This window comes from Sinocyclocheilus anshuiensis, unplaced genomic scaffold (genome assembly GCF_001515605.1).
Source record: "Sinocyclocheilus anshuiensis isolate Anshui unplaced genomic scaffold, SAMN03320099.WGS_v1.1 scaffold238, whole genome shotgun sequence".
In the NCBI taxonomy this organism is placed as follows: Eukaryota; Metazoa; Chordata; class Actinopteri; order Cypriniformes; family Cyprinidae; genus Sinocyclocheilus; species Sinocyclocheilus anshuiensis.
In genome coordinates, this window is record NW_015547674.1 from 1153586 (window position 1) to 1166506 (window position 12921).

Consider the following 12921-nt stretch of genomic DNA (forward strand, 5'->3'; position numbering starts at 1 on the left):
GGCTGTGTGTCAGTATGCACATCTCTCTGTGAGTGAGTGAGTGAGTGAGTGTATGAGCGCATAACTGCAGAAGAAGGCATGCGCGCGCGGTGTGTGTGTGTGTGTGTGTGTGTGTTGTGTCTGTCAGTCAGTCCAATCCTTGTAAAAACCACTTGAAGCAGAGAGAAATGTGATTGGGCATTAGAAACATAAAAGAGAAACAAGGGCAGTAATGAATTTAGGGAAAATGAACCCTAATGGCACTGGCATTACTCGTGTTCCATATAACAAATTATTGGAAATTTGACAAGAACACCAATTTAACTCCTCGTGTCTGCCGGGGGCTCGACGGAGTCCCCTTCGCCTCGCCACAGCAAGACAATTTCGGCTCATTTTCCTATTTATAACAATAGAACCAGCCATTAAGACAAATTAATGTCATTATCAAGTCCCTATGAAAATGACAACTACTGCGTTTCGAGCAGCTTTAGTGGCTATTCACGATAATGAAATCCGCTGTACAGCTACTGAAAAGAAACACTCCAAGTAATTATTTTCTAGTAGCTTGTTTGTCTGCCGGCCGTTCGTTTGCTTTCAGCTCAATTATCGGTGCTAGCGGTGGCGTGGAGGCGCGGAGAGAGCGGTACGGGCCGCCGAGCAAGAGGCCTAATTGGGCAATTACCGTCCCGTTCCAGGGCTTTTAGCTCGAGCTGAGTGAGGAGAGAGAGCGCGCAGCCCGGAGTACTCCACGGAGCTACACACACACACACACACACACACACACACACACACACACGCGAGCGCCGCCACCATCACCACACCCACATAAAAGTCTGCACAGGACGCAGATAACAGAGACGCGTTATGTGAACCTGTGTCAGGCAAAGTGAACTTGCGTTTCATTTTCAAAAATAGCATTAAGCCTCCTGTTTTGTAACAGCGATGTATAATGCTGAAGGAGCTGGATTACCCGACCTATGCTGTAAAAACTGACACTGCGATTAACTTAAGGAGATTTGTCTACATCTGACTTTGGTTTGGTGTAGCCCAAGGTCTGCAGCCTTAGCTGCATGCACATTTAAAATTGTAGTGCATTACAAAGCATTTGTGCCGTCTAATCATCTTAAACAGAATTTATGCAATTTAGATTTAAATCCTTTTGATGTGCCTGTGTGCATGCATTGCTCTCTGACAACATTTGATCATAAATTAAATGGCTGACATTTTTACATCTGCCTGTTTTGTTAAATAGCTGGTCATGTTTTGTATTTTTGTTACATTAACGCATTAATTTGCAGTTTCTGGTAATTTTCATATAAGTTGCATATTGTGTTTAAATGACACAGCTGTGTGCTAATTTGCTTTACACAATAGATGCATGAATAGATGCACGCGCAAACTGTGTTAAATGTGTTGTCCCTGAACACACTCGCCACGTGTGTTAAAATTGTGTAATTTTTAACACATCTTTTTTTGCAGCGTACCAATAGGAGCGCAGAAAATGTAGCGCAGAAGAGTGGGGCCAGCTACTAGAAACCTAAGATCAGATGATCTGCAACTTCCAGTGATTGAACTGCTGTCTAGCTTATGTTTTAACGCAATTCGTCACCTACTGGCAGTTGTAATGAACTTAGAAACTGTTTGTAAAGCCACTGTGCTTCTGTTTTCATCTCCTATTGAGCATGCATGCCTAATTTTGGAGATAATGTATTATGGGAACAAAAGTGTTACATTCATTATATTTGGACTTTTTTCATAACTGTGGAAATGAATGAATTATATGTAGCTATTTTATATGCAAATGTAGTGAATACAAGACTGTTTGTCAAAAGCTATTAATAGGCAGCAGTCACAGTGTAACGGAAGTAGCGACAATTCTTTTTTCTCTCTTTATTTTTTTGTCATATTGTGACGTACAACTAAGTGAAATCGAAAAAGAAAACCGGTGTTTTGGATGGAGGCACATCTGGATGCAAGCTTGCAGTCGATGGTAAAAAAAAAAAAACGTCTGTATGTCACCAGAGAGAAGTCTGCATGGAAGTCATGATCTTTTGATTAAAAATTACAAGGTTACAAAAAAATGAAGAGTTCACAAAAAAAAAAATCTTACTAACATCAAGTATACTTATGGTTAACTGGAGCAACCATAGCGGATATCATTCCTTATAACATAAAATCAACTTAATCTCATAACAAAGTCAGATCATTTGAAGATAAAACTTTTTAAATCAGACAACAAAAACATTCTAAATCTGTCGATGACATTCAATTTTGAAAAAACACAGAAAACGTGTAATTTTGCTTCATAACACAAATGCATTTGTAATGCACTATAGCTATAAACAGCAGTATTCATTAAAAATTATTACCAACATCAGTTACACGTATGGTTAACTGAAACAAGATGAGACTAGTGGATAACATTTCTCATAACATATGATCAAATTAATCTAAAAAAAAAAAATAATAATTTGGATACATTTAAATAATTTTTTTTAGATCAGACAAACAATAAGAAACATTTTGAAATTGTTCTCAATGACAGTCACTCTTGTAAATATTGTAAACCTGTAATGTGTAGAAGTAGCATATTTTGTTACATCCGCTATATAGTTGTATTTGATAAGGAATACAGTATAAGACTATATTTTAAGAGACAAAGTCAGATCATTTGAAGATAAAACTTTTTAAATCAGACAATAAAAATATTCTAAATCTGTCGATGACATTCAATTTTGAAAAAAACACAGAAAACGTGTAATTTTGCTTCATAACACAAATGCATTTGTAATGCACTATAGCTATAAACAGCAGTATTCATTAAAAATTATTACCAACATCAGTTACACGTATGGTTAACTGAAACAAGATGAGACTAGTGGATAACATTTCTCATAACATATGATCAAATTAATCTAAAAAAAAAAAATAATAATTTGGATACATTTAAATAATTTTTTTTAGATCAGACAAACAATAAGAAACATTTTGAAATTGTTCTCAATGACAGTCACTCTTGTAAATATTGTAAACCTGTAATGTGTAGAAGTAGCATATTTTGTTACATCCGCTATATAGTTGTATTTGATAAGGAATACAGTATAAGACTATATTTTAAGAGTTGTAAGACTATAGTCGCTGCATTATATTGCTCAAAACTTGGGCTGGTAAATAACTACCCTAGCAACTACACAGGAAGACCCTGGCGACAAGCCACAGCATCCTAGCATTGCAACGGCAAGCTTTGCATGGGCAAGCACAGAAAATGTAAAAAAATCTCTTTTTTTATATGTTGATTTCTATTTTTATATCTTGTCAGCTCTTCAGTGTTCTCTCTCCACATCTCCTTGTTGTCCCTTCTTTCATCCATTCTCTTTTCTGTCTGCCCCTGTTTAGTTCTCTAGATTATTCTTTCTTTGCGTTTGCTCATTTTACATTTTCTCTCATCCTCTCTCTGGATCAGAGTGCATGTGTTAATTAAACACTCGTTCAGATCATTCACTGTCTAAAGTGGCTCCAGAGGCAGAAGCCATTAGGTAGAAAGCCCTGCTATCTGCATCTCCCACGTTTATTAAAGTGAAATCCATCCTGTAATTACCCGCCTCTGCGTTGCCCCGCGTTTGCCACTCACCTCCACCATCAACACCTGCTCAACACGACACCTTGTGCATCATGCCACAGGGCCAATTAGACCTTGCGGATCACTGAGAGCTGGCTAATTATGTTAATACAAAAAAAATCATTCCGCTGATAAAGGATCATTATGTAAAAATAACAGCTAATGAAACATTACCTCTGATTTTATTTGGATTAAAACAGTTAGAGGCACAATGAAGCACTGATATAAATCAGAATATGTTGAGAGTGCCGTGGAGCTTGGCGTGGAAGGATTTCTTTCCCATTTCTTTAGAATTTCAAGAGCGGATAGACGCTTTTTCACTCGAGCTGTGGAGAAGAGTTTGGGTTGATGAGAGACAGTGTAGAGCGAGGCAACAATGTCCTTTCTATTAGCTGAAAGGTGCAGGTGCAGCAGGCACAATGATATTACGCAGCGCCTGAAAATAGTCCCCAGCTAGGTAACTTCCAATAAGCCTATTTCAGGCGCTGCGTAATATCATTGCACCTGCTGCACCCATGGTACGGCAGCAAAGTTCCTTGATTATTACGCCGGAATGAGAGTATAGTTCCTAGCCATATCGGCCTAGAAAATCCCAACTTTTCATTTTCCGTCGGTCTTAGTACACGATGTAACTACAGAAGAGTCAAGTTTTAAATAGGAAAAATATAGAAACTTTTTGGTCATTTTTGAGCGAGATGCTAACGGTCTAATCAGATTCAATGATCTATGCTAAGCTACAGCTAAAAGTGCTACCGCCAGACCCGGAGATCGGCTGAATGGATTCGAAAACGGTAAAACTCAACTGTTTAACTCTACGGGAGTTGGAAAATGAGCCTATTTTCAAAAATAGTGGAGTGTTCCTTTAAATGCGCTCTCATTGCGGTATAGCCATCGATCTTTTAACATTACTCATACATTTAAAAGGTTAAAGAAGAAAATTACACCATTACTACGTACTTAGACTCAAACATTACCGAAAAAAAAGCAATTATAGACAAAAAACGTTTTTTTTTTTTGTAATACTTGCAAGACTTTTTTTATAATTTTTTTTTTTTTGAAGAGCACAGTTACACAGCCAATCACCCACAGCCAGTCCTATTCTACTGTCCTCTTATAGGCTCTTTTTCTCATTCAAACTGTTTCTTCCTGCTCTTTGAAACTCAAACCTTGCTGATGGAAACATAACAAGCGCCTCCGCTGTGACCTATGACCTCGGGCTCTTTGCACTTCCTGTGCCCAGCGCTCTGATGGGAGGGATCTGTCGGTGCACCTGCGGTTGGGCAGGTGACAGAGGAATTCTGGGAGAAATGGAGCAGCTTCTCTCTGACACGAAGGTTAAAGCCATTGAGAACAGCAAAGCTTAGAGGCTCTTTGTACCCATGAGCGTTAAACAAATTCATCTATTGCTGCTCAGCTGACTGTAAAATCTCTAGATTTACTGTTTCAATGCAGCCAAGGCCTAAGCCACAGGGTCAACCCATGCTGCCTTTCCCACAATGTCTAAAACACATATTAGAAAACCTTTACAAAGTTTTTGTCTGCTTTTTAGGAGTAACTATATAAAAAGAGCTTATGTATGGTGGTATTAAGGGAGATCCATTTCCAAAAAAAAAAACATTTTATAAGGGTACTACACAAAATAATTGATAAGTACATAAGTAAATACATAAATAATATTTTACGAACATATGGATCAAAAAAGCACTATTGTTCCATTAAGCATTGTTTTAGCAGCATTACGTGTGTATAGAATAGAACAAAAATAGGACAAAATAAAAAGGAGTTCATATTATTACATAACTGATTATGTTGTAGCTACTATTTTATTTAATTTTTTTTAATTCAGCCAATGTAGGATTGAAAAGCTAGCAAGCGAGCAGCGTGAAGAGAAGCAATGAGCGTTATGCTCCGGGTCAAACTGTGTCAGCTCCGGTTAAGCACAGTCCAACGCACAGAAACTGACCCACATGTTCTCTTTTATGCTATGATATGCTATTCAGAGCTCTTTATTTATTTATTTATTAACATGCATTCCTAAATTAAAACGAGCTATTGTTATTATTAACAACATTTGATGCATCTGGCTTAAGTCTAACCATGTTCAAATGTACAATGCAGTCTTATATTGCATTTTCACCCAGTTCTATAGGCTATAAGGAACTTATAACTTTTAATTAACCTTCACTTTTTCCTTAATTGAAATAGCCTACAAAAATTTCATCCATATACCATACTAAAAATGCACAGCACAGTACAATAATGCAACAAAACAAACATATAGAATAAAAAAAGCACAAAATAATGGAGTATCTCTTCTACAAATAAACGTATTGTTTTATATACTAACCTATTTTAAACATATTAAACTTCTCATTCATACTCAGAAAGTTTGATACACTTTCTTCTATATTCAAAAGGGATCGACATGTTTATTTATTTATTTGGCTAAGCAAAGTTGTGCTCCTTTCCAAAAGACACCTACAAATCAGAGGAGATTTTAATGTATTGTATTTTATTTTTATCGAATAGAAAAGCTGAATACAACAAAATGGCATAAACATAAATATTTACGCGGCAAAATTAGTGTTTATGACCCGGATTATTTGTCTTGAAGTCTAAACTTGATGGATTCCGCGTTTGTCGGAGTTCAGATCTAAAGGACCGTAATCTATCAGAAACCACAACAATGGAGGAACAGTCTCTACTTGTGTGTTACTGTGGGTTTCGAGTAAATGCTTTGTATATCGTGTGTTTTGAAGTGTCTGTTCACATTATTTGCTATCATTAAATGATTAGAGTTTCTCCTTCATCATGACACTCTCTTCTAGGATGTCTCTGGGGTTCCTGAGGCTTGTTTTGAGTCCTCTTCTTCGCCCCATCGGCCTGCTCTCCTCACCCCTGGCAAGAATCCCATCAGCCCTCAGGCCAGCATGCTCTTGCCATATCGTCTCGCCCTGACCATATACTGACACTGAGAGGGGGGGGGGGGCACCAATGTGACAGATCTCCAGAAGGAGACTAAAAAGCTGAAACCGAAAGCACCGGTCACTTTGGGCAGCGTGGGTAGGAAGATCGGCCCTCGGCATATCCAGTTATTGGCCGAGGATGGTGAGGATTTGGGTACAATGCATCGTGCTACTGTGATACGACTGATGGACCAAACAGGCCCGAAGCTCGTTGCCATAAATGACAACTGTGATCCTCCATTATACAGACTGATGAAAGGGAAACAGATCCACGAAGAGCAGATGAAACTCAGAGACACACAGAAAGCCAAGAAAGGTCAGGAAAAATTGTGACACTGGACCACAGAACCAGTCATAAGGGTCAATTTTTCGAAATTGGGATGTATACACCATCTCAAAAAAGCTGAATAAGTTTTCCATTAATGTATGGTTTGTTAGGATCGGACAATATTTGGCCGAGATACAACTATTTGAAAATCTGGAAACTGAGGGTGCAGAAAAAAAAAAATCGAAATACTGAGAAAATCATCTTTAAAGTTGTGCAAATGAAGTTCTTAGCAATGCATATTACTAATCAATAATTAAGTTTTAAGACTGCTTTTGTGCTGCAGGGACACAATTAATGTAATATACGTCATGCCATTATTTATTCATCCTCATGTCATTTTAAATAATAAAAGTAGTCAATACAAACTATTTTCCAAGTTTTCGTTTCGTTGATGAACTTCTTTACTCTGCATTCAGATGTTTTTTATTTTTTTTAAAGGTGAGGCACATCAACCTTTGGTTAGATGGCTCATACATCATTGGGTCTCATTTGTGTAGTACAGAGAGATGATAAAGAATGAGATTTGAGAGATGCAGAGGAGAGGATTTTCAGCAGATAAGCTTAAAAGGAATAGCAAGTTCGTCCAAAAAAAAAATTGCTGAAAATGTGCTCACCCTCAGGCCATCAAAGTTGTAGATGAGTTTGTTTCTTCATCAGATTTGGAGAAATGTAGCATTGCATCAGTGTCTCAGCAATGGATGCTCTGCAGTGAATGGGTGCCCTCAGAATGAGAGTCCAAACAGCTGATAAAAACATCACAATAATCCACTCCAGTCCAAATCTGTCCCGATTAAGAAACAAACTCATCTCAGATGGCCTGATTTTTAGCAAATTTTGAACTATTCCTTCTAATTTCGGTCTGTTCCTCATTCAGTGCTATAATACGTATTTAGCAATTACGTGTGCTAGTTATAAGGACTGTTCTTATGATGTATTTATTGATGGCTGTGGTCACTATGAACTCTTGTAGTGTGAAAAAAAAGCTTAATTTTCGTTTTCTAAGAGAATATGGGTTTGGAACAACAGTGGTGACTAAACAGCTGAATGTTAAATTTCGGGTTAGCTTTTTGACTTGTACGTCTAAGTTTTCTGTTTCTCTAGCTCCTCGTGCTTCATTGAAGAATCTGTTGCACTTGAATGCAAATGGCATTTCTTTTCCTTCCATGATATAGTTGTGGATATTTGCATTGCATTGTTTAAAGAAATAGAAACTTCGTTTAACCTAACCTTACCATTCAGCACTCTGACCTTTTTTTGGTGCATCTGCAGGTCCTGTCCAATCAAAGGAGCTCAATTTCTCCTCCGATATCTCCCTTCATGACCTGGACACTAAACTGCGGCAAGTTGTCATCTGGCTGGAAAAAAACAACCAAGTCAGACTCACAGAGCACGAACTCACGGTGGCACATCACTGGTATTGAAACCGAATATGCATTTCCTTTCATTTGCATTGGATTAGTAAATCAGTGCATTGTTCAAAAACAAATCCCGTCTATGTTTGTGTTGTTTAAAGTGAATGTTTCACTGTGCATAAAGAGAGCTCAGGATTAGGACTGGAAGTTTTATGACAAATATTTTGTCCCTGAGCCTGTGCATATAGTAATATCTTGTCTTTAAATTAATATGCATCCACTACAGAAGATCAGAGGTGGTTAAGTTTCTGGAAAGTGACTTTCTACCTGTGTATGCGCAACTCATAATTTCATCGCATTTATATAGAACCTCCATACCAAAAATATGAGCTGTCTAAATCATCCTTTTACCTGCGAGACTACCATTCTGGCTCATGACTTTACTGATGAAAGCAATTTACTATTTATTCAGTTTAATTAGTAATTTAGTCGTCTAGTATGTGGTCAAGACTTATGTGTATATTGATGTTTGTTCCACTACGATGTCTTGCGCCACAGAATTGCATTGTAAAAGCATGATTTAATTATTTGTTATTATGAACTTGTCATGGATGCTGTCGAAAAACGTAACTAGTGTTGACCCTGAAACATTGCTTGGAAAAATACTGGAATGCTTGATCCGAGTTTACGTGCAATTAGTTTATTTATACACAAATTCATTGCATAAACGTCAACTTGCAACCAATAAAACGGTTACATTTACTATTAAATGAACAGTGCAGTTCTGCTTTGAAAATGTACACTGCAGATTTCATGATTTTCTTCCCCTAAACAGGACAAAGTCTTAATGCAAATGGTGGAGAGGATATCAGTGGCTGTTGGCTTTGTATCGAAACCGTCTGTGGTTCGTGGGGGTCGTGCTGCCATGTGTGTCCTTCGGCTTGCTTCTGCTAAAGAACTGCAGAGAAAGGGAGCAGAGACTTCGAACAAGAATTTAAAACCTGACTCGGAGACACCAGCATAAATGGCGTAAGACTCCAAAAATGTTGCTTTAGAAAGCTTTAGGGTTCACTGGAATATGACTCATGGACTCTACACTAAGAGGGGCTCTAAAAGGTGAACCACTGGATTTGCAGGGTCGTTGAGCTCAGAATAAATGGATTTTGTTTTGCTGACAACACTTTCTGATTTAACGGGCTCTAAATCAGAACTTATTAAACTCTGGGAGGTTTCTGGGAAGTCTGGTTTTGGTAATTTACAGCTTTCAGAGCTGAAAGAAGGCAATGGACCATTTAATTGCAGATTCATAATGGTTTCTGATTGGCTATTTTGTGGCACCGAAGATTCATCTGAATTTGAAGTTTCTGTTAGACGTTTGTTTTTTGGTTTGTGGCCACTCAGACGGGACGCCAGGGAGTGCTTCGGATGGGGTTTCAACTGAAAGAGACAATAAGGGCAGTTATTTTCAACTTAAAAACATTTTAAATACCTGTTGTACAACCTAAAGACTAAAAGTCCGTTTCAGCTGATCAGTAATAAATACTGCAAGTAGTTACCCTGCTTCTTTTCAGGATCATGAACCACACCATGGCGCAGTAAACTTTGCTGTAACAAAAAATATATATATATATTTAAGACAAAATTTTAAAGCCAAAGCCTCAAACCCATAGTAACTTCTTAACCACTGAATTTAACGCATAGCACAAATTCTATGTATTTAGAATCCCAGATGTTCACAAATCTTGATAAAAGAGTAATAAGGCAACCGAAATTGGCCAGCTTACTAATTTAACATCATCAAATTGGGAAATGTTAAAAAAATCAGAAGACAGTGTTGAACTGGAGCAGAATGAAAATAATAAAAACACTTTTCAAACAGTTGGAAGTCTTTTAAATCAGAATTTTCTCTATAATTAGCATTTCCGTCAGCTCTATTTTGATGTGTAAAAACTTTTTTTTTTTTTGTGCAAAAACATCCTTGGATGGAAATGTAGTTAGTAGGGCGGTCACTAACGATTATTTTGGTAATCGAGTAATCTGTCGATTATTAATTACAATTCATTTATTTGTGGTGATAAAATAGACCCAAGCGAATGAATTAAAATACAAATATAATAGCAATGAGGCAATAATAATTACTTCAAGTTTAAAGTTTACACTTTACTGCGCGATCTAATCCTTGTTTAATTTTGAGTAAACACTTCATTCAAATGTCCACTTAATCTTTAATATCTGGCCACTTCTTTATGACAGAAATCTACAGCCGCTGTAATTCTTGAGTATGTGGACATCAGATCATGCAAACTTATTTTGAAGTCGCGATTAACAATTAGGATATTGAGAAAGATATTGATGTATTCTCCTGTGTTTGCGTGGGTTTATAAATGATTTATCTTATAAATCTGATGAAGTGGTGCATGTTGCGTTCCCAGATGAACGTTATAATAAACCCAAACACACAACAATATGCAGCGATGGAGTTTGAGACGCTCCACACATGTAAACAATAACCGTTTGTGCGGCGCAGCATTTACTGTGAACGGAGCCGCTCTGAGACGCATCGCATATATTTAACTGAATCATAGCGCCTGTGAATTCACAATAGCATTGTGCTTTATGCTGATTTTAAAATGGGTTTAATATATCACGCAGCCTTGGAAGACGGTCTAATAATGCATTTCATGGATTCTTGTCCGTGGAATGCGCCACTTCCGGTATTTTGCCGATTACTCGACACGGGCAAAATGCAATCAAGGATTTTTTTAAATCGAGGAATCGTGGCAGCCCTAGTAGTTAGTGAGGCAGATACTACAAAACTCTGATGATGGGAAAGCACTAGGGATGCACCGAATGGAAATTCTTGGCCGAAGCCGAATAAAATTAAACACTGGGCTGAATACTGAACACTGTTTTTCAAGTTTTTCCCCCCATGCATTTTGACAATGTTTTTCACCATTGCATAAATTAAATAGCCAAAATGTGCTTTTTACTGTTTTTTTCATGTTTTCAAAGAAATAATCAATTTTGATTTTTTTTTAAAAATCAATCATGTTTTTTTTTACTGTACAAATAAAAGCAGCCTTGCTGAGCAGAAGAGACTTCTTTTAAAACATTAGAAAATATTACAGATCCCAATTTGAACACTATGTGTGAATGTTACAATAAATGTATTAACACAGCTGTTGTAATTATTATCATTATTATTGTCTTTTTATTTTATTTTACAGAACAACAGTAAAATTACAACAATACTAACATTTATGAATGTTTGTTGACATATTTTGTCAACTTTTATTTTGGCGGAAACGCGCAGGAAGACCTCAATGCTTCTTTTTGTTGATAACAGCAGATTTATACACGAGTCTCATTACGAATACGTCGCACGTATCGCATTGTCACATGCCTTGTAAAAATTCATAAAATGTGACTGAGCAACTGACGAGTAACACTGTTTCAACGCAGATTTTCACTTTACGCTGGTTGCTATTTGATCGAGTCACGTCATTGTTCGGTACAATTTATTCAGTCTTTTCGCTTATTTGGCCGAACACCGAAAGAGCTTTTTTTGGTTGCCGAACATTCGGTGCATCCCTAGAAAGCACGGTTACCTTCATGGCAAAGGACCTGCCGCAGCCAAGCTGAGTGCAGATGAAGGAGCGCTGCTCTTCGTGGAATGACAGTATGTGGCTCTGAAGACTGAACGCAGTGGTGTAAGAGCGGGAACATCCATCTCTGGGGCAGTGATACACCACGCGCTCTTCAGAGTGAACATGCTGATGCTGCTTCAGGAACCAGCTATCACTGAATGTTTTCTTACACTGATCACACCGTACCCTGACTGAACACACACACACAAAACAATTACCAAAGTAATGTTTTCTAACTTTCTGTAAGGTTAGGCTATTTACATTCAGAACAAAACATATGATTACCTATATGAACTTTTTTGTGGTTTGTCATCTCCGTCCAGTTCTTTCCCACAAACGAGCAACCCTCCGCGGTGCAAGAATAGCCTGCAAAGTTGTCGGTATGACAGGCTTTTCACATGACAGGTAAGGTGATACATGTACGGTGGACGAGAAATGCAAAACAAATCACAATTTTGAAAACAAAATAACAAATTACAAACGCAAATGCAAGTCTAAATGTATTGTATATATGAATATGAAGCAGTTTTACTCAAGATGCCTTCAAAGTAGATACCAATGATGATCATAACCAATGTCCATCACACGTGTGGACTGATATCTAAAAGTTTTTTAAAATTTTTATTCTTGTCACATTTAGATATAAAAATTTAATAAAACATCAACAATAAAAACAGCTAGCTAGTTTAACTGATTATCTTAAAAGTCCATAGATATCGCTATTATTTAATACGGCTGTTAACACGTTCTCCGACAAGCGGAAGCAATGAGACCTGTTTTCCGGGTTTGGTCAGGTGATGTTCGACATATACCCTATAGTCCACACGTACACGGGTATTTTTTTATAAACGGGAGTTTTTCGTCCTTTGTTTAAAAATAATCTAGTCCACATGAAAATGCAAAAACACGCTAGCAGTCAAGAGCATGCCAAACCAACAGGTGGCGATATAACCCTAACCATAAAGCCATGTTATTACCGGTTGTTAGTGCCGACGTCACAAAGATTTCTCGCATCAACTTGTGAACTGGG

At 37.5% G+C, this 12921-nt stretch overlaps 2 protein-coding genes across 2 annotated transcripts; one reads left to right on the top strand and one right to left on the bottom strand.

Annotated features, from left to right (window-relative positions):
* Positions 1-6573: 6573 nt before the first annotated feature.
* LOC107702912 (translation initiation factor IF-3, mitochondrial-like) lies at positions 6574-9854 on the top strand (the record flags this gene model as incomplete). The annotated part of the gene is made up of 3 exons (XM_016505349.1): positions 6574-6880; positions 8162-8306; positions 9080-9854. Coding segments are annotated over 3 exons (465 nt in total), but the record flags the coding sequence as incomplete, so codon positions are not given.
* Positions 9071-12253, bottom strand: LOC107702911 (transcription factor IIIA-like). Its single transcript, XM_016505348.1, has 3 exons — positions 12177-12253; positions 11853-12082; positions 9071-9849 (listed from the first exon to the last, which is right to left on the bottom strand). The coding sequence occupies exons 1-3, from the start codon at positions 12202-12204 to the stop codon at positions 9766-9768; spliced, it is 342 nt and encodes a 113-aa protein (XP_016360834.1). The 5' UTR covers positions 12205-12253; the 3' UTR covers positions 9071-9765.
* Positions 12254-12921: the final 668 nt, after the last annotated feature.

Bases quoted from the DNA above. Each gene is read 5' to 3' on its own strand.
- LOC107702911 (XM_016505348.1), bottom strand. From the start codon at position 12,204: ATGACAAACCACAAAAAAGTTCATATAG. The intron at 12,083-12,176 runs GTAATCATATGT...GTGTGTGTTCAG, and splicing joins CCACAAAAAAGTTCATATAG to TCAGGGTACGGTGTGATCAG. The intron at 9,850-11,852 runs GTAACCGTGCTT...TTTTTGTTACAG, and splicing joins GCAGGTCCTTTGCCATGAAG to CAAAGTTTACTGCGCCATGG.